This window comes from Aulonocara stuartgranti (genome assembly GCF_965226115.1).
Source record: "Aulonocara stuartgranti genome assembly, chromosome: 9".
Lineage (NCBI taxonomy): Eukaryota > Metazoa > Chordata > Actinopteri > Cichliformes > Cichlidae > Aulonocara > Aulonocara stuartgranti.
Genome location: NC_138960.1, coordinates 26,328,626 through 26,354,141, shown reverse-complemented (window position 1 = coordinate 26,354,141; position 25,516 = coordinate 26,328,626). Strand labels below are relative to the sequence as shown.

Here is a 25,516-nt window from a genome sequence, read left to right as displayed (position 1 = left end):
GAGCCTCAGTATTGCTTACATGTGCTGCGAAGCATTCGGGAAGAATTCGGCATACTGTGGCGCCGAGTCTTCTGGGCCGTGAGGAGCAGCGTGACTGACGACCATCATCACGGGACGGTGCGGGTACATCTTCTTGGACATGCGGAAGAAGCTGATGCTGTCGTTGGTGATTAGGTCAGTGAAATAGTCCTTTGAAAGAAGAGCAAAAATAAGGCCCGTTAAAGGGGCGAAAAGTCTAAAAGAAAAAACCTAGAAATAAATATGGAACTGAGGGAAAATATACACCAAAAAAAAAAAAGAACATAAATTACACAACACATGCTTTCATAACTCATTTGCAGTCCAATCACCGTGACATGTTGCTTGCCTTCGTCTAGTCACTTTCAAATAAATTGAGAGGGGCCATTGAGTACACTACGGTACCAATCTGTCGAGTCAACAGCTGGCAGCTTGCCTGTGTGTGTGTGTGTAAATGAGTGTGCGTATGTGTATACAGTATGTGGGCAGTTGCCTCATCAGTGAATCTCTGCACTATTGAATGTGACACCACTTGATGGCGAGGGGCCAGGCCCTTTTAAATAGCATGTTGTGATAAATTTGCTTTCTGCTAACTTCATTTTATTTCGCTCACTTTCTGCTACATCTCCCTGCTTCCTTTTGTCTTTTTCACACAAAGTGACATCAAAATATATTTTAAGAAACTGAGATATTGGCTTTGGGTAATATAAATGGTAAATGGACTGGTTATTATACAGCGCTTTTCTCCTCTACCTAAGCACTCAAAGCGCTTTATACAATTTGCCTCATTCACCCATTCACACCATTCATACAAGCACTTTTTCTATGCTTCTTCTATCTGACATTTACACACATTTATACTCTGATGGATGCATGGGAGAGCAACTTGAGGTTAGTATCTTGCCCAAGGATACTTGGCATACAGACCGGAGCAACCAGGGATCAAACCAGAAAGTAGACTCAAGCGCCAACAACAGTTCTCAAGATGCCAAATGCTGTGTTTCTCTAAATTAAACACCACAGGCAAAGAGAGAACAACTGGATGAATGTGAAGAGCTTAGACACAGGAAATGTGAAATTGTCACAACACTGTACAGCAGTCCCACCTTGAACTGAAATTACAGTAGCATTCGCCAAGTTTCCAAGAGAAGACCAACCATTGTACCTGTTGTTGCTGCCTGGCATACAACAAATGAAAGGGAGTGCCAGGCTGAGAATCAAAGGGTAACGGGTGATTTCCTTGAAATGTCAGAAGTGGGTTTGGCTGATTCATCTTGTCTCTAATAGGTTTTACAGCTAGACCAGCTTTAATGGCCTGGCGGCTGTACATGCCCGTGGAGGCCGATGATTATGTGCACATGGCAAAGCACCGCCGTGCACTTTATGTTGCCAGCTCCCAAATCTGAGCCACTGCTGCTGAGAGCTCTGGCAGGTCAGAAGGAAGTGACAGTGTCGTGGGGAATGCCTGGCCAGTGACTATAAAATAGTCAGGGAGGTGAAGAATATCACTTTTCCCTTTTGGAGCTGATTGGTAATAGTAAGTGGCACTCACCCAACGGCACCCCATTAGTACATGGTTTCATTTTCCCAAATCGTTCATCTATTTAATTTGTAATCCTCATAAGTTTTTAAATGACCTACAGGACAGCCAATGCACCAGTGTTTTATAGGTTTACATTTACAACATTTATTGTTTTTTCAAAGTTACAAGATTGCACATCTGTCAAATTAGCAGTGAGACACTTTATAATATCACAGCTGTTAGAGTTGTTGCTCTACTGTCATGGGATTTGATATTGATGGATGATATTCTGAAACTAAATCTCACTCAAGAGTGTTTGACAAAACCCTTAACCTCAATTAACTCATCCTCCTACAGAAGAAAAGTCAAACAGGACCTAACTGGATGAAATCACACAGGGTCTGTAGCTTAATCAGTGTCATGATGTGCAAGATGCACTCTGCACAGATACTCTGACCTTCTCACCCCATCCAAACCTAAAGAACTGCGGTTGTCCTGGTGGCAGCAGGTTGATGGGCTTTGGCAGTAAACAGAAAATATTGTGTCCATTTGGTTGTAAACCACAATCTGCTGACCAAGTCCGTGTCATGTAAACACACCGGCCCAAGCCTGTGGGTAATTTTACACCTTGGTCCAAGTTGGCAGAGAAGTAGCAATCCAAACATTTGTTTGCCCATCTCATAGGCCAGCCCGCCACATGGATTTCTTGTATATCCAGCACTGTGCAACCTAGGGAGATATTGGCACGGACTTGCGAAAACAAACTGACAGCTCTTACAAAAACATTTGGGGAAGATTGATGACCGATGCCATCTAGAGCTACAAAAAGACAGTGTAACCACAGTCATCCCCCAGCAGTAGCAAACAGTGGTGTTACAGCACAAAGTCATTCTGCAAAACTTGATAGTGAGACACAAAGAGGAAGAATAAGAGTGAGAGACAAAAACAAGTGCAGGTCAGTTTTTGTCACAAGTTGTCAAGTTGGCTTCTCATAAAGATGCACCAGTTTTATAGCGTCTAAATATTGAGGAAAGGTGCATCATAATAAAAGGATGCTGCAGAAAGAGGAGGCGTCAACTCAGCTCGTTCCCTTTAATCCTCAAGAGAGAATTCCTGCCATCCTGAATCACCACACAGCCATAAGCTGCTTCACTGTCTGTATTTATAAGCGAGTGGAACCTGCAATTTGTCATGTGAAGTCTTAATATTAAGTCATAACGGCAAAACAAATTAGGGACTGAGCTAATAGAGCCTTTTCGTATGAATTATGAGAACACATACCTTGGCATAATCAGCACCATGTTTCTCCTTGTAACCATTCCGACAGACAGTATAATTATAGAAGCGGGAATTTTTGATCAATCCAACCCATTCGCGCCACCCAGGTGGGATGTAGCTGCCATTGTACTCATTGAGGTACTTGCCGAAGAAAGCTGCAGAAGAAAAGATGAGAGAAAGAAGGGAGAGATGGGCCTCTTTTAATATGCTGTTTCTTTATATATGCAGTCTTTACAAGCACTGCTTCCTTAAGGCGATGCCTGTAAAAAAAAAAAAAAAAAAAACATAATTGTGTGACTGTGCGACTTTATCTGCGCTTATGTGATGTTTAACATTTTTGCTTGTCTCCTTTTCCCTGGATTCTCTGACAACATTCTCGGATAGGCTGGGCAGGAAGCCAGGCTGTCCCAGAGACGGCTAATTGCAGACTAACGCAACGACTCCAAAACCACAAGTCGAGCTGCAGCCCACAGGACCCCACTGAGCTGCCCAGTTCAACGCCTGCCCATCACTCAGGCAGACAGTGTCTGATGAGACACGACATCGACCTGGCACGCTCAACGTGTTTGCATTTCTCACAGCAGACAGCCAGGCAGGCAGGCAGGTTTGTGGAGTCTAGCTTACTGTATAAATTTGCATTGACTAACATATGAATGGCGTTGCCAGGAGGAGATTAGAGCTAGTAGTGACTGACACTCTGTTAATCAGAACCGAGAACCTCATACAGGTGAACCATCGTCACTATCAAAACTGCCATTTTCCATAAATAAATAATAAGAGAACACCACAGGCATGAAATAAAGAGTCCTCAATTATATTTGTGTGAGTGTGTATTCACAAACCTGTTCTATAGCCAGTTTCATTGAGGTAGACTGCAAAGGAGCGCGGCTCATGCTGAGCTTGCCAGGAAGGGGAGGAACAGTTCTCATTGTTGGTGTAGGTGTTGTGGTTGTGGACGTACTTGCCCGTCAGCATGGAAGAACGTGACGGGCAGCACATGGGTGTGGTGACAAAGGCATTGGTGAAAGAAGTGCCACCATCCTCCATGATCTTGCGGGTTTTATTCATTACCTGTAGAGAACCTGGAGGGCGAGGTAACGTGATCAGTGCTGTACAGTTACAGCGAAATCTTATTAAACACACGCAAATACTGTTTTTCACTCGTATTTACTTAATCTGTGATTCAGTGCTCTGAAAGGCAAATAATTACAATTCAGCACACGAGAGACCAGATGGCCATTCCGGTGTGGCTTATGGCCTCTACTTAATATTTAATGTGCCAAGAAAGACTACAGAAGTCCTGATGCAAATCACCACAAAGACAAAGAAACACATTAGAACAGAGAGGATTGAAGACTGGGAAAAACACTGAATTTTAGATAAACTGTGCACTTTTTCTTTTAAATAGGGAAAAAAATTGAAGCCAAATGAAAATTTCCAGGAAGACCAGGGGTTTCTGCCAGGCAGCCTTACCCAACTCAACATCCTGGTCGTCAGTCATGATGAGGATGATGTTGGGCCGGATGTTTCTGCGGTCTCTCTGAATGCGACCTCTGAGGCCCTGAGCCCTGGTGGTGGTGAAGGCCCAGCTGCCTGGAGCCCAATCCAGCGACAGGAGGGCCAACCAGGACAGCCAGTGAATCAGCATGGTGACTGAAACAACAGGCCAGAGGATGGGTAGATGGAGGAGATTAATGGAGAGAAGGGGAGGGAGAGAACCAGCCGGGCCGCTCACTCACACTTGTGCAGCTCTTGCAGCAGTGATGGACTGTGGGGAGACAAGAGGGGGAAATGTATGGAGACATTACAACAATAAGCATGGTGGGAGGTGAAACTTTAGGGTCAGTTTTGCAGTAGTGGAAGAGAAAACTGCATTGCACCTGCAGAAAGCCAGAATCCCTGTTGGAACATTTAAGCACATTTACTTCAGGTAACTTCTGTGCAGATGGTCACAAATCACACTCAAACAGAACAGTTTATCCATAAACAGGGAAGCCAAAACAGATTGGCTTTAGCCCTTAACGGTCCAGCAAGGAAAACTTATTCAGCAGTTCAAATATATGCTGTGTGCAGATGGAAACTCCATTAATACTGAACACAAAAATCCCTCACCCTCAACTCCCTGATCTGAAAGAAAAGAAAATACTCAACTCTGTCAAAGTTAAACAAAAACAAATAAACTGAAGATCTAGAAACACAGATCTCACCTCAGAGAATCCCGCGAGTCCCCTACTTTTACAGTTTTCTCTTTATCTCTCTCTCTATCGTTTCCTGGTTTTCCACTCTTCTACCGTGTCAGAGAACACACTCGTGCACGGAAAGTCTCCATCCCTACTGGACAGCTGCTGTTTAGCTAACTGTGATGAGATTAGGCCATTGGCTGCACACCCAGAACCACTTGCCTGCATGAGCCAATTGTGGCCCCCCTTTTACCTGCCACTCAAAAGTCACCCCCTGGTGAGTCAAGCATGACACAGGGCCAGTGGGGGGAGAAAAAAGGCACTGGAGGCGGGGAGAGGGTTCCACTACATTAACTGCAACGCCACTGTCGGGAATCACAGATGACCACTGAGTCATCACTTGGCAGCCTCTTGCTCACTATAACAGTCATCATAGCTGAATGCTCCGACTAAATTCCAGTGATCAGTAAAGTAAAATGTATACTAGTACAAACCTGAGCTCAGATTTTATTCCTGTACCAATGAAAAGCCAGTCTAAAGAAATTCAAAACATTATACCGGTAGTGTTGTGCTACAAATTAAAGTTAAAATGTAATAAGAATTCAAAGATGCCTTCAAATATATATAAAATATATGTGAAAGAATGGCTTCTGCCTGTGAGATGAACCGTGATGCAGTAATAATGAGAACCTCATCACCACCTGTGAAAAAGTGCCTTGCGGACAGCAGTCCCACTGAGTGGCACCACACTGCTCCCTATTCTGGGTTAATGGCCTGAAAACAAATGGCAGGTCTATGACACCTGAGCCCGGCCAAACCCCACTGGGTGGCTCCGCCCTTACCATCATTTCCACAAAAGGCCTGTCCGAATCAGCAGAGAGTAACAACCCTAATAAATGATTTGTATCTTGATGATTTTGATCTATCGCACAGTCCAGAATGAACTAACCTGCGTTGTTCGGATGGTAGTCGAGGACGGTAAAGATTCTGTTTGGTAATTTGCATCAGGAAATTAAAACACCTACTCTAGTCGTGTATCAGATAGATGCAAATCATCTCAAACACCCAACACCTCCCAATGTTGACCCTGCTCTACTACGCTGTTTATTTCAGCTGCTTCTCCAGTTTGATGTTAGATATGATAAGCAGAGCTTCAGACAGAGCTTTAAGAGTACTTTGGTGTACTGGGTTTCAGACAAGCTGTGTCTGGACTAGCCAGCCAGCCCAGTCATCGTGACAGCCCTGTGCAAACACTGGCGCCGTTTGGACAAACACCCCTCTGGTGCGAGGTGGCAGAGTGCACAGAACCTTGCAGTGAGCTACACACACAACACAAACTACTTTACAAACACATGGTGACACGCAGAAACTCATAGACGAGCCTTTATCCCACAAAAAACACACTCTTCTGCCGTGTGGATCCAAGTCCTCCTACACAAATTGGGAACGCTTCCCATATACAAGACACATAACCCATATCTAGACAAAGCTCAAGTCTCTGTTTCTATCAGAGCTGCGGAAGACCTGACATCAGCTGTAAGCCAGTCGGCCAACGAGTGTAATGTTAGCACCCAGCGCAAATTCAATTTTACATGCCAACGATTCCAAGCAATGGCCTCTTCTTGCATCTTAGACAAAACAGACAAGAAGGTTCATTGTGGTGTCTGATGCAAACCTTGTGGTGCTGATCTACAGTGGAGTCAATAGCTATTCTGTCTGAAATGACTGAGACCGCAGGGCTAATAAAGCGCCACACAAAACCCCCCAATAGAATGAGGGCTGTTATTATGCAGGCCCCCTCCCCTTTTTCTGGACTACCGCTCGTAGTCCATTTCACCTGATCCACTTTGCTCACTAGGCCATCTGAGGTTCACTTAGGAGCAAAAGGACTTCTACAGGTCTTGAGTCATTCGATCATCCTTCTCAAAGTGACCCATCATCAAAGAAAACCCAAGTATATGCTGGCATCATATCCTCAGTGCCCTGACTTCCTCATGCTAATGTGACATATGGAGCGTAAAGCCTCTAGAGGAAATGAGCAGCTGAGTGACAGGACATGTCAGAGTGTCGAGATAAGCAACTGCTGTTTATAAAGCAAAGATGGCAGGCTATATTGTGACCTTTAGTTCATGCAGAAAGTTTCCAATTCACTGAGCAAGAGTGAGAAAGAGGCAAAAAAGTGATTTTACTTGAATTAAAAATGTAATTTGCCCAAGGATGCTTAGGAGATATTCCTTCCATGCACCACATCGTGGTGCTTTTATCAGAATAAAACAAGTAGCCCTGCAGCAATTTCTGCCTCAGACAGGTCCACTCTACATGAAGATTTAATTTGGCTTGTTTTAAATATAGAATACATCCTGTGAGCACTCTAGAGCAGCACGGTATGCTTTATAGTTTAATATGCTCTATTTAAAATGTATAATAAAAACATCTGCTCCAGATTTGAAAGTGTGTCTAAGCTTTACAGACAGGATAGTTTAAACACCTATTTAACTACCACTAGATGTCAGAATGAACTCCATTAGTTGTGTGTGTACAAACACACGTGTGTGTGTATTTTGTTTTGTACAAAAGCTTTACAAAGTGTTACACAGAGTTAATGGCTTCAGGCACATTCAGGGATCGGCATAAATTAGGCACTTTGTACACTTTAAATACACAAAACAATATGAATGACTTCTGATATGTGAAAGTTATTATTAGGCTTCCAAATCCATCTTCTGTTATCATCACTGATTCTTTTTTGCCTCCAGAGTTCAAATTCATGTTTCCAATTTCACGATCCCTCGCAGATCATTTTCATGTCATTTTCGCAAGCCTTTCATTTTGAATGACTCATTTATTTATGTCATGTAGCGTGATATCAGCAGAACAGGCAACTTCTATACATCTGTGGAGCGAACAAGAGGTCTTTATTACTGGACAGAGTCAGAGGACTAGGGAGCACATTGTTTCTCCTTCCTCATTGTTTTGAAGGATTAGCTCTAATGACCCTTTAAATGAGCCCTTACTGTACTCATCATGGTTAAGCTGGGGGGAGAAATATTGGGCATGGATGGGAGGAACGCAGCATGCCTAGGAGTTCAAAAGGACTGAAACAAAAAGGCCACTATGGAGTTTTCAGATGCACAGCTGCCAGATACATAAAAGATGTGCAATTTTCAGATTAATGGCAATCAACACTTTTAGCACACCTCAACACCGTACTAATCTTTGCTTTCATGAGGGTATTTTTTTCTCCTACTTGTAGAAAAACAGCTCTTTTACTTGCTTTCCTACAACACATGCAGCATTGCTCGGTAATTTGGTATGTCTATACAGACAGCTGTGCTTTGTGCATCGAGTAAAGCTGAACATAATAGAGTTGCTGCTTGTGTAGCCATGCAGGGCAGCAGTATTTGGCTGGTTGGCAGTTGTGCCCTCTTGTTAGGGCCTCAAACCACACACTGCTGCGTCCTGACCCTCCTCCGACCTGAGTGGTGTTATGGCTTTGATGGTGGCTTGTTTAACCTAACCTCAGCAACCTGAGGCTACCCACACACAGGGGTTAAGAGGTGAAAGTCTGAAGAGAGAGCGAGAGAAAAAAAAAGAAAACAGAGGTATGAAGGCAACAAAAGTCTTGTCTGGTTGTGATTGGCCCACATTTTCATTTCATCAATGGTCTGCATCTGGCTTAAGTCGTGTTCGTTCAGGAGCGGCAGTCTATACATTTATCAGCTGTGACTGAAAAGTAGCAGATTACCCAAGAGCGCACATGAAAGACTTCTTATGTAAAAAGGCAGGATGACAGCCGAGAGTTCGCGTATCTCTAACAGCCACATGTTTGTCCACGAGCGCATGCATGCTCACAGAGGAGGATCTTGCCCAAGTTAACACAGAGAGTTTGGAGGTGAGGGGGTTCACATTCCCAAAACAAGATGCAAGTCAAACACAAACCAGATGCCATGCTCCTCTAAAGTAAATCAGTCATTCATAAAAAGGCCTTGCTATTAAGGACAATGGCCATTTCAAAGCACCTCAAATCCCCCCTTATTCCTGTTCAGTCTCTCTCTTGCTCCCTCGCTATTTGCCTAGTCCATCTCTATGGCAGCCAAGTCACAGAGGAACAATGGAGGGGAATTATAGTCCAACAGCATAGTTTGAATTCTGTAGGCTGCTCTGCGACTGTAGGCTGCATGACTTGCAATAACAGTAAAAATCATTTAATACATAGTCATTCCTCGACCATAGGAGAACTGCTGAAAGAAAGAAATAAACATCGCAGAGTCGGGATATAAAACATGCTAAACTACAGGCTGGTCTGATTAACAGATAAAGACACAATGTTTTGCACTCCTTCTTTCAGAGAGGAAAAAATGAATAAGACGAGGACTTAGATTAATATGGAGGTTTGTCCAAATATTTCTGTAATCTGAGGGAATTCAGCTGGTCTGCTGCCATGAGGGCTGACGAGGGACTTTTATACTGAGGAGAGCCTGTGTCAGGGCCTGCTGTGCCCGGCAGGCCAAGGGCAGCGCTTGTACCCATCAAGGCCCACCCGTCAGCCACACTGAGCCGACTGAAGGGGAGTTCTGTCCCAGTACATTTACTTGGCTGTGGGTAGGCACTGGGAAAAGACTCAAACCTTGGTGTTTTCAGACTCTTAACTCCATTGATTTGTTTGACCAAAATGCCCAAGTTGGTGTAAGATTTATGCAAAAATTCCAATGAGAAAACCCAAGTGCAAAGTAGTGAAGAGAGATCACTGTTCCAGCACGTTTATGGCTACAAAACCCTTTACTGTGACAGGCACAATCAGAATCTTTGTTTTGTTCAATATTAAAAACGATAAAACTTCAGATGTTTAAGCTTCCCGTTCACTGGAATGTGGTTTGTTTGGGGTACAATGCAGGCCACTTTAATGAAGAAGAATGGCCTCAATTCAGTGAAACATGAACCTGGAGTTAGTGCATTCACAGCTATTAGTTAAACCCCACATGTTTCTCTCGGACCTGGGGAGAGACCCTTTGTAGTGCCATGGCTGTCATTCCACTCCATCAATATTATGGATGCATCTTAATGTATAATTAAATGAATCCGGGTCCAAAATACTTCAAAGTGGGAATGACTTGTGGGCCCACAAGCAGCCTATTGGAAACATGAGTGGGTTTTGAGTACATTAGGAGGTAAATGATTAAAAAACACAAAAGGTCACATTTTATTTGTGTTCCCAGTCTGACGGTGGTCTGTATTTAAACATTCATATCCTCGGCTATTTAGTTCTTTGAGTCTAAACCAAGAACTTTATGTAGGCATCCATGGCAATCACTCACACACGGCTATCATACTTTCAGTAACCGGACTGGAATTTAGAAAGTTCAAGAGGCCCGTTTCTGCCTCCATGATTTAAAATTAGTGGTAATATTTAAAATCAATATATTTTATATATAACGTTATGATGTGCTGGTGCTACACCTATTGGTAACCTCTGCTGTACCATTGTCAAAGTATATAAAACAACTGTAGGTGGAGGACAGCTGGGCAGTTTTTTCTTTCTAATCTGGTGTTTTCCTCCATGTCAGTTTAACACAGTAATTAAAACAAAGTAGTGCCACAAGTTAGCGCCTCCTTTCTCTACTGTGTTGAGCTAAGCTTAAAGAGTTCCACACATGGCACATTGCTCTGTCGAAAGAGTCTCATTAAGACTTTTGTTAATGTTCGTGTGGAAAGTCCTATTATTGTATCTGACAAATTTAGGTTAGCAAGTTAAACCAGAGACCACACCAAGTAAGCTAGCCAGGTGTTATATAATAGCATGTTATTGCCTTCGGCTTTCTTCCCCGAGGGCCTGAAGGTCGTCCTTCATCACGTCCTTATTTTAGTTTGTTTGTCTCACTGGTTTTTGGAAGCAGAGAAGAAAGTGAACAGAAGGGAAACCACTCCACTGATTTATAGTGTGATATGAAAACATGGAATCACAATCAGAGGATCAGCAACCACAGTTATATGAGCCTAAAGCAAGCATTTTCTTTTTTAAACTATTCTAAGCCATGAATGGAAACCATTAGCAACAGACGACCTCAGCTGAATGAAATAAAAACGCATTTTTTATTCCTCCAGCCACGTTCTTGTCAAAATCCACACTCCCATCAGAAACACTCTATCAGAGTACAAGTGCTCCAGAGAGTGAGAGGGAGCAGAATGAATTGCTCACTCACGGGTGGCTTTCTTGTCTCTTTGACGTGTCAAATATACCCCAGATAAATTATTTCTTTTACCACAAAAGAGAGCTATGGCAAATTGCTTCAATGGGTTTCCACTGAGGTAATTGTCAAGAATAAAGAGACTGACTTCTTTTCCATGAAATCAGCAACATGATGGCAGAGAGAGAGAAACACAGAGAGAGCCAATGCACCAAGCCTGATGGATGATTTTTGTTCCCTTATGTGAAAAGTGTGACTTTATTTTTTTCTCTTGCACTCTGTGAATACTGAAAAAACAAAGGATTTCTAAGGTGGTGAATTTGTTTAATAGGAACAAATGAGCTACTCTGTCAATGTCCACTAGTTAGTAATTGACAATAAAAACAATTTAATGAAATCTTTGTTTAGAATATGCTAATTCATCAGAGTTTATTACATCTAGCTTCTAGACAGGTGACTGTAAATGAGTTTAATCTTAGAAAAACTGTTGTATTATAAATCCCCCTACTTCTGTGAAAGAGTGAAAAAGGTGGCAACAGTTGAGAAAGGAAACTTCTATTAAATGTAGTGCGGCTCCTGGCACATGAAACTAAACACCCCCAAAATGTGAAGCATGTGGAGGCATATTTTTTGGGAATCATAGACAAACATAGATCATGGGAACCAGCCTGTGTGACCGTGAATGTCATAAACAGACTTCTCGATGACTCAGACACACCAACATGATACCACTCATAAAAATGTATTGGACTCATTGCACCTGTGCCAGTTCAGCACTCCCCCCCTCTCACCCAATCATGCCTTTGGATATGTGTGTGTGTGAACGCCGGGTATTTGGATATCATGTACTCTGTGAGTGCGTGTCATTCACTCAAACAGAGAATGAATCACTCAGACTTGAACGCAGACAGACACGTAACCTGTAATTTGTACGCAGGGGAGATCTCCTTTCCATTGCCTCTGGCTTAGTGTGTGGCTTTCCAAAGCACGCAGCAACGTCATTTGTAATTGAATTAACTTTATCCTCTCTGGCAAAATTTCCATATTTAATTCCATTGTAAATAAAGAAATAATAAAACACGATTTCGATAAAAAGATAAATTAGCTCGCACAGCGTTGAACAGGAAGCTTACCCATCCGAATCCTTCCAGGCCTTTTACTTTTGAGCCAAAAGTAGAAGAATGCAGCCACTACATCATCCAAACATGTCCAAGAGACAGCAGACAGAATCAGCTGAAGTTGCCACGGGCAACTCGAGAAAACCAAGATGACAATAATGTGAGTCATGCCATCATAGAGCTTTTCATTATAAAGCAAGTTGCTGTTCAAACACTTTAAAGATGCAGCCATTCTGCATCCACACGGCCGAGTCGTGTTGATCAAATAAGGTCAAACAGGACTGGAGGCGACCAGCAGAACACGGCCAAGTCCTCGCATATAAGCGCTTGTGCGTGTACGTACACAGAGGCAGAGGAGGGGAGAGCGCTGGCAGAAGCTGAATGTGTTTGCTCGCTCCAGGGGAGAAGGAAAGAAAGGGAGCAGAAGAGCTGAAACAAACGCATGCTGGCTTCTATTAGTCGAGCTGTAGAGCGCAATGAAGGGGTGAGGAAACATATTCATTCCCTCTGCCTCCTCCCCACCCAACAACATCCCCCCCAACCCTCCCACCCCATTATATCCATTCTGGAAAGGCGGCGGATGAAAGGGGCAACCCCCCAGTGGCAGCACTTCTCCCTCCAAACTTTCGCCGACGCATTCTGACGGCTGCTTAATTGTACGTGATATAGGCAGGATCCTTTCTCTTTCAAATCTAAAACAGATTGCTTCTCCCTGGGGAGGAGGATTATTGGACAAGAGAAATGACAAAGCAGGGACTGTCCAGCCCTCTGGGAGGTGGAGGACAGAGGGGGTGAGCTCGTGCATAGTGTGCTTATGTGTGTAAATAGCTTTTCTGTGTTTGTCTTTTGTACAACCCTGTCCTGCAAGAAGATTATGTTTGTACCCATGTGTTTCAAAAGTGCACACATTATCCAACCTCCCTGCATCTTTTTCCACTTTAAAACTCTCTCTTTCGTCCCCTCTTTATCACACATTCACACCTCCCTTTCTCTGATCTTGGCCTCTCCTTTATCTTATCCCGCTTCCACTTCCCCCTCTGTGGCTCTCTTGACCTGGCTTTCTCTTTCTCACTCTAAAGTCCATGCTGCATCTACGTGCAGTGACATCTGAACAAACGCTGCTGTGAACATTACAGAAAAAGCATTAAAACCTTCTCTCTCTCAGTCTCCCTCTCTCACCAAGGATTTACCCATTAAAGTGCACTTTTAGCCACCATTAGCAAACCCGCATTTACCCCTGTTGTGTAAATTCTCAGGCCACAATTGCACGGGCTGTCTGGGGTCATTCCTGGCTTTTGTGTCGCTGAACCACCTACTGAACATTTTCTTCATAAAACACATCTTTCCTTTTTGACTAGTCATCAAGGCAGAGGCTCGAGACAAAGGGGATGAGAGCCATAGAAAACAGTAAAGTACTGAATGTGTGTCTGGATTGCTGCTCCTTTTACGGTGTCCTAAATACCACATCAAAGGTTGGAGGGATAAGGAATTCCCTCCAATAATGAGATGGATGTAATGTTTGCATGCCCTGACCTCTCTCATTCAAATAGCAAGCTGAACAAACATATGGGGTGCTATCATGAGCTCCCAAATACCGCCTAAAAGATTTCTTTTGAGATAGGTGCCTAAAATAAAAAAATAAAAAAAAAAGACTTAATTTAACGTGCACTTTGCAAATGGATCAAAACTCCATAACAATGTTTGATCAGTAAGGTCAACAAAGGAACTGGGAAAGTGGCTGACTCATCTAAAGATAGCCTTTCTGGATCCCACATAAATAAAAGCATGCCAAATGCTCACTGTTCAAATGCTGGTCATTTGCAGTGATAGGACTGTGCAATCTACACAAGCGCTACTATGCAATCAGGCTAGTATGAGGAACACTATCATTAAGTTGAAGAGATAAACAAGTTCTGGAGGAGAGAGGGTGGTTTAGGAAGTCTTTTCTTAACATGCTCACACACACACAAGAGAACACACACAAACTACAGTTATACAGCACTGCTCTCTGTACTTTCCAGGGAAAAAGGGGAAAAACTAAACTAGTGTCATTCCACTGGACTTCAAAGCAAAGATGTCTCAATCCAATTAAACTGATTAAGTGCTACTTGATTCAAAATAATTATTCAATACTAGAACCTGTGTCACCACAATCCCAACTAAACTCTTTTTTAAAATAAATGACAGAATTCAGACATCTGACTCCTGTCACATAGGATCAAGTTCACAAAGCAATGCAGCATGATGAATGAGTCAGAATAGTGGCACAAAAATAACGCCATAAAAGCTCATCTAACATGGTTCTGATTTGGAGGAAGAAGTAAGGATAGAAAAGCTAAAAATACTGAGCACTCACCTGAAAGCATCTCCCCACACGCACACACACAAATGGAGAAACTTGGATCAGTATGACATTACATGTGCCTCTTTTCTCCAAAGTGACTTCCCACAGGAGCGTTACCTAAAGGTTTAAAACTGTGTTTGCATCCCGTTTAAACAGAATCTTGTTCAGTCTATTAGACTAACACACATATATGCATATTTGAGCCATTTCCACTTCCTGCAGTAATCACTCTTCCATGAATGTGTTGGCCCTGTTCATGATGAGATGGCATGCGTGTCTGGGAAATCTCTGATCCACTGCTGGTATTTAAACAGACGCACGCACGTTTGGTAGCATTCGCTTACACCCAGTCTCTCGGCATGCTTATCAGAAGAACAAATTAGCTCACTGAATACTTTCACACGCATAGAGAGACACACGCACATACATCCGCAAGCAGATCTGAATGATGGCAAAGCGACTACTGGAACAACGTTTGTCTTGGCAAGCGCCTACCCCCCAGAATGTAATTATTTGCAGCAGCTGCTCATGCGCTTGTTTGTACCACAGTTAAGCTAGAAACTGTTTAAAGGATCTATCTTCTTTTCTGCGCTGGCAATAAGGCACGGCGTTTTAAAGCAGTCCAAAGCTGCTTTGCTGTGTTCCGAGTAAGTTAATCAGAATATTGAGTCTAAGCGTTGCTTGCGGATCAGTCTTGTCAGTAGCGAAAGTTTCAAGTTAAAGTTCCCCATCATTCTCCAGCCTCGCATTCAGTAATACACATGGACACTGCCAAAGTGTTGAAATGTAAGTCAGCCAGTCTACTCAAAGAACTAGATTTGAATGGGACCACAGTAAAATTTTGCCATCTAGGTCAAAAGGATAAATTCCCTGGTTTTTGCGGACTTGTAGGTGAGCACAGTGATCCAGTACACATTAAAGTCAAACCGTTCACTTGGATGGACTTCAACAATGTACCACACACACAGCAGACAGGGGCAAAATGTACTCCACATTTGGATTTTTTCTTTATTAAGAAGCTTACTCAGTTTCACTCAGTGTCCCTAATAAAATTTAAGACTGCAAAAGCAACGACAGTCGGTCATGTCTCCAGCTGATTGATTCTAACAATCAGCTCATACAAACAACTCTACAGGTCTTAAAGCAGTACTAATCACTACCTGTTGGTGGTTGTGTTAAATACTTCGAGCAACAAGCAGGAAGTGTAGCTACGGCTGGTTTACAAAGGTAAACACAAATTCACACAGCAGCAGCTTTCACCCATACAACCTTCTCTCCTCTCAGCCCAGCTGCTGTTCACACAACTTTTCACAGCTGCACAGTCTCCATTTGCAAATGCCTCATACACACACACACACACACATAATGCCTGCAGCAAGGCATAAATACTATACATCATATTCCCACTTCACTGGCAAGTTTCGCTTCTCACTTGACTTGAGCTAAATAGCTAAAGTGAGGTGCACATTCCCAGCGTCTCTCCCTCTCTGCTGAGCTTTGACAGTTTGTCCGGAAAGAACTCTTCAGCAGCTCATCCATTTAGCGCATACTGACACGATCTGCCAGAGGTGCACTCTGAATGAGATTTATGAAAAAAACTTATCTGGCCTGAAGTGAAGGAACATTAAATGCCACGCTGATTTATGGAAATGTCGAAAAAAAAAGTGTCTTCATTTGCTATTACAGAAAAGGAAAACAATTTAAACTCAGTACTGGATTTCTGTATGATAAAAAAAAAGACACCATTAAAATAAGAACATGATAAAATACAACCTGTAATCTTTTATAGATTGCACCATACTGACAGTTACATACTTTTAAGTGAGAGAGCAGTTTAAAATGTAATGGAGCTACCTTTCACGCTCATATAATCGGTTTCGGAAAATGAAAAATGAACTGATGAACGCTCATGTTTTGGGGGAAAAAATGACATTAATGGAATGTGCTGCCTTCTAATCCCTTGAGACGGAGGAATTTGCGACCGAGGGAATTCCTGTCATTCACAGGGAAAACTATGAGATCCTGCACACACTGAGCTGCTGTACGGGCAGCACAGACAGGCTGCAGGAACAGCGCAGCTCACAAGTCCAGACTTACTGAGTTATACCTGACTCCTGAACTGTAATGTGAATCAGAAATTTACTGCTAAATGAACAACAACATGCACGCTCTGCAAAAGAACTGGAAACCTGACAAAAAAAGAAGTGAAAGAGTAAAAAAAGTTGTACAGTACCTGGAAGGCAGGAGAGAAAAGTGCTGGCTGACTGAGAGGCAAGGATACGATTCCTCTCAGTTTTATCCCCACGCTTCTTGACCAGATCTGCCTTTGCTCATGGAGGGGTTTGTATCTTCGTGCTGGGACTTGGTTTCAAGAGTAGGGGGGACCACACAGCTCCTGGAAGACAACCTCTCTCCTCTAATCCTCTCCCCAATGTGATGACACTCTCTAACCTCGACCATCTGTTGAAACACGTCCCAAAGCAGTCAGCACCACGCTGTGTCAAGAACCCCACTCCCCTGCCCAATCACAGACCGGCTGCTGGGTGGCTCCTCGCTGCCAGGAGGCAGGGACAAGGACACAGCACAGCGCAGAGGGAGACACACACACAAGCACAGTCGGTCACACCACTGCCTCCACCCCACACTCACACAGACACTCTACGAGATGAGAGCAAGAAAACCCCCCAGTCATCGTAACCTGAGAGGCAGAGTAGGATGGGGAGAGTGAGTGGAGGAGGAAGGGGAGGGGAGCAAGCAAGAGAGAGCAAGGGAGGGGAGAGAGGGTGAGAGAGAGGGGCACATGCTTAAGAGCTAAAGTAGGGAAGATAGAGAGATACAATTTGTATCTTTCACATTATGTTGCTGGCAATGTCGCTTAAATAACAATCCCTCCGCCCAATTCCTCTCCCTGGATCTATAGCGCATGTGGTCTAAAGAAATAATACTTTTCAAAAAATGCAATAAAATTCTATATTGGCTCCGAGGTGGGAATGCTGTTGGCACTAAACTGTTACATCTGCAAGCGTAGAAGCGCAGGCAGCAGCCCTCACACCTTAGTGTGTTAACTCCTTACGTCCCCCGGCCACATTCCAACCCTTCACCACCTATTGCCTTAAGTTAGGAAAGAGGGCAGAGGGGAATACACTAAAATGACAAAGCTAAGGGAAAGAGTAAGATAAGGAGAAAAGAGATAAGCGACGTCTAGATATTTTTGACTAGATGATGGCCAGCTGTTTAAGCAAACACCTTTGACGATCAGTCTTTCGATGGCAACACAATTACTACTCAGTTTCCTAAACAAATCAATCCAATTCTCAGTTTACTCAAAACACGAGGAGCGTTAGGTGAGAAAGGTTGTCACGTTCATCAGTTGGTTGAACTACTGTCCTACTCATTGATCCATTAAAAAGGGATTATGAGACCCTAATGATATTCAGGGATAAATTCAAAGGCAAGCACTAATGAGGTGATGCCCGTTTGATATGCAACAGCATCATCATGTGTTAATCAGAGTGGGGAAACGGCAAAGAAAGGCTTGTGAGTGATTCATTTACATTACATAAGCACGAGCAGCATACACACAATGCCCTCTGTTTGAAGTTGTCAGACAGGTATTAATCAAAAGTTTGAGTGCCACTTTCCAACTTCCCTTGATAATGAGTCATTTGGTGGGGGAGGGTGTGTGTGTGTGTGGGGGGGGGTTAATACCTAAAAGAAAGTTTCACCTTATTGTGTAACAGTCCCAAATCTGTATCAGCTTTATATTTTAATGTTATTTTACTGCACAAACCCACACAGAGTGACTTTTTTCAGTGGATGCTACTAGTTATCTCCCCTGCAGGTTTGCATTAAGCTAAACAAGCCCTAGACATGTAATGCTCTTCCCGGCACCGACTGATGTTTGAAACACGGGCAGTGGTGAGACAGAGCAAGAGCCTGAGGGGGGAACGAGCTCAAATTAGATTAACTAAATTTACAAAGACTGTCCCCAGCCCCTGCTGCACGGTTACACACATCCCAACCCACACCTACAACCCCAAGCCCCCATTCTCACGGCCGAGAGGTTTCAAAAGGGCCTTCAGGCAGGACAGGGGCGACCAAATCCCTGTGCTCTTTACTGGATTAAAGATGGCTGCCCCACTAGGGGAGAGGGGCTGTTTTTATACAAGCTGAGCACATCTGTAAACATCTTAAAAGGTGTGTTTCTGTGAAGAAAACATCCAGAGTCTTATCCACGGCTATTCAAACTTTCAAAAAGGTAGAAAATGGTCAATGGTTTATGCAAACAAGCTAACCATTTTGCATGACCGCCATTAATCTCCATTTTCCATTTTCACTTCCGCTGATGGACACAAGGGCAACAAAAGCGAGGGCAGGGGGAGGTCTATAAAACGGCCTCATCTTATGAATGACTGAATGACCTGCAGGGGGGCAACATGGTCCTCTGGTAACCCCTATTCACTCTCCTTCTCCCTATCCTGACTGCACAAATAATTCACCAAGCACATCAGCGGGGACATCAGGCACATAAATTACCTTTAAGATGAGTTGTTTTCTCTTATTTTATACTTATCTTATTAGGTACCTCTTGTCTCTTGTGCAAGCTTTGCTCTCAAACTGAATCCAAGCCTCTTCTGACCTCAGGCTCACTTCCCCCCTTTTCCTCAGAGCTTTCCAGCCATCAGTTGGGTTTGCAGGTGCAGGCACAGCCCAGTGTGGGGGGGCTCCTCGGTTCACTAGCTCCATTTTCTATGGTTGAATGAGATATATAGGGGTGTCATAGCTGTGATTCTGCCTCTGTGCCAGTATAAAGTGCTACGCTCAAGCTGAGAGGTGGGGGGGATTGGGCAGACATGAGGTCATTTTGTCTTGTTTTATAAAGTATTTTCAAACCATTCTAACCTCCAACTGTACTACAGTAGTGTCATGCAAGATGACATGCACAGCTGGTCAATAAAGTGCAGAAGAATTAAAGAGAGCAGAGGGCAGAGGGGATATAAATACGTGATAGACAAAAGGCAAGAAGGTCTAAGGGTTAAAATAGAAAGTTAAAGTCATTGTGCAGTGAACGTTAAATACATACCCCACACATATGGAAGAATCTCACCTGATACCCACACTAGCAGTGCCATGGAAAAGGTCAAGAACCGGTACCAGACATGAGAGAGACATGGCAAAGCAATCTGAACTAAAACTGATGATGTCAGAAGGGAAATAACTTCTTATACATCATTTGGGGCAAACTTTAAAAATTTTTTTTATCAGATTTGACTGGTAATTTTAAATTCCAGAGGCCATTAAAATTCAAGTTAATTTAGATAATGCTTTAACATGATTGCTCACACAACGCTGGATTTAGACCTTTGCTGTAAACCGACTTAGTAACTTATGAGGTAACTGGAAACCCCTTTTACCCTAAGCGGTAAGCTTCCACGTAGCGTCACGTGCACCTCCTGAAAAGTGCAACTACATGTCAACACAGCCCGCAAATATTGTGATATTATTTCTTCTGCAGTTTAGAATTTATCACTTAGAGAATAACAATTACTGTCTCAATATAAAGATGAATAATAATAGTGTAAATATAAGGACTCACAAATGTCAGCAAATTCCTGGGGGGAGATTGCTGAAGCTACCAAAATGGTCGTGAGGGAATGTACGAATAAGTAAAAAAACCTGAGGGACAAATGTGTTTGCCTCTGGAAAGGAAAAAACTGACCACAAAAAAGAGCCGGGACCCAGGAGGCAAAAAAGCCCCCAAACATGAAACATCGGAACAAGGCCACACAGTATTTAACACGTAAACACATACAAGCACAAATGTAAGCAATGACATCGGCCCCTTACATTAGTCTCCACAAAACTCCCCGGGGAATTCTATACCAGAGGTAAGTGGCCAGCGGGGTTTATTAAGAAGGCTACCGAGCGGCAAGGCTTGCATTTGAAAGTATATGTTGCTACTGAATTGGTCAGAGGAGCAGATAAACTAACAGTACTCCAGTGTTCATTTGTGCAATATTGTTGGGAGATGGGATGCTGTGTAAAATGAAAAAAGACAAGGACTTGCTTATTTTAGCAAGAAAATACCAAACTACATCATTCACGTAAATAAATCAGCATGGCTAACTAGAAAAATTTGCATTTCCTGCGAAAATGCAGTGTGGATGCTTTAAAGCTGAAGCTGTATGCAAAAAGTAGCTGAAAAAGCTGAAAAGTTGCAGAAATTGTAAAAACTTTGCAGAAGCAAAAGAAGTTTGCTAAAATGGAATAACTTAGCAGAACTGCAATATCTTAGAGGAAACATAATACTTGGCAGAGATACAATAGCATAGCAGAATTTAGCAGAAATATTGTAACTTACCAGAAACATGATAACTTCTCAAAAATACAAGAATTTAGGAGAAATAGTATAAGATAACAGAAAGAATATATTTAGCCAAAAATACTTAAACATTACAGAAACACTATGATTTAGAAAAATAGTACAACAGAGCAGAAATATTGTGATTTACCAGAGACACTGTGATGAACTATGAATATTGTAATTTTAAATTGAGACTATGTTTTAGCACAAATATTATAATTTGGCAGAAATACTATAATTTAGCAGAAATACTATATTAAGCACAAATCCTATAAAAAGCAGAAATGGTATGATTAAGCACAAATACTACATTTAGTAGAAATACTTTGTTTTAGCACAAATCCCATAAAAAGCAGAAATACTGCACTATGATTTAGTAGAAAAACTATAATTAATCAGAAATACTAAATTTAGCAGAAATACTATATTAAGCACAAATACTATGAAAAGCAGAAATAGTATGATTAAGCATAAATACTACATTTAGCAGAAATACTATATTAAGCACAAATCCTATAAAAGCAGAAATACTATATTAAGCACAAATCCTATAAAAAGCAGAAATGGTATGATTAAGCACAAATACTACATTTAGTAGAAATACTTTGTTTTAGCACAAATCCCATAAAAAGCAGAAATACTGCACTATGATTTAGTAGAAAAACTATAATTAATCAGAAATACTAAATTTAGCAGAAATACTATATTAAGCACAAATACTATGAAAAGCAGAAATAGTATGATTAAGCATAAATACTACATTTAGCAGAAATACTATATTAAGCACAAATCCTATAAAAGCAGAAATAGTATATTAAGCACAAATCTTATAAAATAGCAGAAATTGTATGATTTAGCACAATAGTAATAAGTTAAACAGAAAAATTGGAAAAGCAAAATGGACAGCTGAAAAAATGCTGAACTTGCTGAGGGTCCCTCAAATATACTTGTTAAATGACAAAAATCTGCAAAAAAAATTATTACAGCCACACAATCACAAATATGTACACATGAGGAAACACACATGCACAGAGAGACCCACACACAAGATCCAATTCAGTCAACCAGTCTAAATATATTGAATTTAAATCTTAGAATGACATCATCCCATTAAAAGCCTTTCTCTCTCTCTCTCTCTCTCTCTCTCTGTCACACACACACACACACACACACACACACACACACACAGGGAGAGAGAAGTAAGTTTCTAGGTCAGCCTGGGAGCTGCTGAATTTGAATCCACCAATCAGAGAGGCTGTGCACTTTTCCCCACCAAAACAGGTGCATCTGTTTACACACGCAGCAGCACAGAGAGACACAGGATTTTTGCAGTCTATTTCTCATAGTGACGACTCCCCTCAAACAAATGACCGTAATTTCCTAACCGTAGGGGCTAGAACGGTCATTCTTACACCGTTTTGTTCAGAAGAGATGGGGGAATCTTCAAGTGTTGACAATTTAATATTAAAATATGAATTTTTAGAGATATATGACATGGATGACTTGTTGACTTAGAAGCCACGAATTCCCCAATATGCAAATTTGAATGCCTCAGACCACATATGTGATTGGCTGGCTGGGAAGCTGTGCAGGCCCTGATTTGTGGATTTGAATTCCTCAGCCCTCAGATATGATTGGCTGGCTTAGAAGCCATGAAGGCCCCAATATGCAAATTTGAATGCCTCAGGACACATATATGATTGGCTGGGAAACCGTGCAGGACCTGATTTGAAAATTTGAATGTCTAAGTCCTCACAGAGGATTGGCTGCCTGGGGACTTGGCAGAAATATATAGAAATAGTATGATTAAGCATAAATACCACATTTAGTAGAAATACTATGTTTTAGCACAAATACTATAAAAAGCAGAAATACTATAATTTAGCAGAAATACTATATTAAGCACAAACCCTATAAAAAGCAAAAATAGTATGATTAAGCATAAATACTACATTTAGTAGAAATACTATGTTTTAGCACAAATACTATAAAAAGCAGAAATACTATAATTTAGCAGAAATACTATATTAAGCACAAACCCTATAAAAAGCAAAAATAGTATGATTAAGCATAAATACTACATTTAGTAGAAATACTATGTTTTAGCACAAATCCTATAAAAAGAGGAAAAATGTACTATGATTTAGTAGAAAAACTATAATTAATCAGAAATACTATATTTGGCAGAAATACTACATTTTGCACAAATCTTATGAAATAGCAGAAACAGTATGATTTAGCACAATAGTAATAACTTAAACAGAAAAACTGGAAAAGCAAAATGGACAGCTGAAAAAATGCTGAACATGCTGAGGGTCCCTCAAATATACTTGTTAAATGAAAAAAATTAGCAAAAAAATCTATAACAGCCACACAATCACAAATATGTACACATAAGGAAACACACATGCACAGAGAGACACACTACCAAGATCAAATTCAGTCACCCAGTCTAAATATATTAAATTAGAATCTTAGAATGAGATCATCCCATTAAAAGGCTTTCTCTCTCTCTCTCTCTCTCTCTCTCTCTCTCTCTCTCTCTGTCACACACAGACACACACACACACACAGACACACAGGGAGAGAGAAGTAAGTTTCTAGGTCAGCCTGGGAGCTGCTGAATTTGAATCCACCAATCAGAGTGCCTGTTTACGTTTTCCCGCCAAAAGAGGTGCACCTTTTTACACACGCAGGCACAGAGAGGCACAGGATTATTGCAGCCTACTTTTCATAGTGACGACTCCCCTCAAACAAATGACCATAATTTCCTAACCGTAGGGGCTAGAGCGGTCATTCTTACACCGTTTTGTTCAGAAGAGATGGGGGAATCTTCCAGTGTTAACAATTTATCATTAAAATATGAATTATTAAAGATATTTGACTTGTAATGCAGCATAACTGAGTAGAGCGAAGCAAAAACTGCCTTGACTTGCCCTCAAACAACGGTTTGTAACTTGAAATCTGTTTGGAGTATCGATATCATTCTTTCACCGTAAGAGACAGCAGGCTTTGGTGAACAATCATGGAAATTTTCAGGTCGCTGTGGAAATCCAACAAAAAGTTATGACGAGAGAAAAAAGTGGTTCATTTCCAGACTTTGAAATCTGAAGAAATCTGAGCGAAGGACGAATTTCCTACCCTCAAACAAGTCCAACTCATTTCAGAACGGTAATAGGTGAGAAAGAAATTCTTGAATTGTGAGCGTCAGGAGTGTCTGAAGATATACCGGGACAAGCCTCATGTCTTAACTTTGCTTCGTTAAGGAGATATGACGATTCGAATATGCCTCTCATTACAGAAATGCAGCGGTGATTTTGAACAAGCTCTCCATTGACTTTATATGGACAGTTTTCTGACCTTGTGTTAGTCTGAGGAGATTTGCGAAAGTTCTATGAATACCACAACAATGATAGTGACATTTTCTGAAAGCCAGCAAAAATGCCTACGTTTTGATGTATAATTTGTGGAAGTTGAGTGAAAATTGAGCAAGTAGCAGGAAGTTGTTCGGACATGAAGAGAAAATTGCAAAACCTTCAGTGGCACACTGGAAGCCAAGAGCATAGCAACCATAACAACGCATGTATTTTGTGAAAAATCACAATTTTGCAACTCAAAACTTTAAGAGGCATAAAAGTAAAACAGTAAAAGATTTGAAAAAGCTGAATCATACCTGAATAGCCCAATAATTTGTGAACATTTTAAAGTTTGAATGGTTGTTCTAGGTGAAAGTATGAGGAAGTAGTTAAGTTTCAAAAACAAGCAAAATTTAGCAGAATTTTGGAAGATTTCCATTCATTTCAATGGGACAAATTAAAGGAAAAAAGTGGAATATTTTAAAAAGTATAATAGTTAAAAATAGCAAAAATCATAGCAGAAATTAGCAAAAATAGTTGAATAGTTTAAAATTTGAACGGTGAAAATCGGCTGAAAATTGTGGAAGTAGTTTAATGGCGAAAAGTGTACGGAAACACCCAGAATAATAATAATAATAACTAGAAAAAATTGCATTTCCTGCGAAAATGCTGTGTGGATGCCTTACGCTGAAGATTTCTGCTGAAAAAAGCAGAAAAAGTTGAAAAAACAAAAAACATTGCCCTGAGCGAGATTCGAACCTGGCCTTTCTGATCTATAGGCGGCGTCTCACCTTACTGGACCAAACTGATTCTTACAAAGAAGAGGTGGAGAGACTGACAATTCTGGTGAAATTAGCAGAAGCTGCTTAGTATTGTGCTAATAAGAGGTGAAAAGGCTAAACATTTAGCAGAAAAGAGGTGAATCAGAAGAAGTTCTGCTGAAAAGAGGTAAAGAAGCAAAAAGATGAGTTGAAAAGAGGTGTAGAAGTGCTTGCTGAAGATGGCTGTATGTGTAATGACACACTGGAGAGTGTCAAGAAAGCAGAGCGCATGCAAGCAGGGAACATGTGTAGCAACTGTCACAGGTAGGATTCGAAACTCTGCCCCCGGGTCTCACGGCAGCTGCCCTACCCTCTGAGCCAAATGAGTTC

The 25,516-nt window shown here is 41.6% G+C and overlaps 1 protein-coding gene across 9 annotated transcripts in view; it reads right to left on the bottom strand.

The window, feature by feature from the left end:
• sulf1 (sulfatase 1) overlaps positions 1-25,516 on the bottom strand; it is a gene marked incomplete at its 3' end in the record, with an annotated part of 128,268 nt that overhangs the window by 17,544 nt on the left and 85,208 nt on the right. Inside the window, exons 2-7 of one of the 9 annotated variants that reach the window (XM_082547451.1) lie at positions 19,231-19,394; positions 16,879-17,105; positions 4,292-4,586; positions 3,661-3,900; positions 2,822-2,973; positions 20-189 (exon numbers count right to left, since the gene is read on the bottom strand). In XM_082547451.1, the coding sequence (XP_082403577.1) occupies positions 20-189; positions 2,822-2,973; positions 3,661-3,900; positions 4,292-4,466 (737 nt within the window). In that variant the 5' untranslated portion in view covers positions 4,467-4,586; positions 16,879-17,105; positions 19,231-19,394. Of the gene's footprint in view, positions 1-19; positions 190-2,821; positions 2,974-3,660; positions 3,901-4,291; positions 4,587-16,878; positions 17,320-19,230; positions 19,395-25,516 lie in introns of those variants that run through there. The other 8 variants (XM_082547452.1, XM_082547453.1, XM_082547455.1 and 5 more) reach the window with 8 other exon arrangements.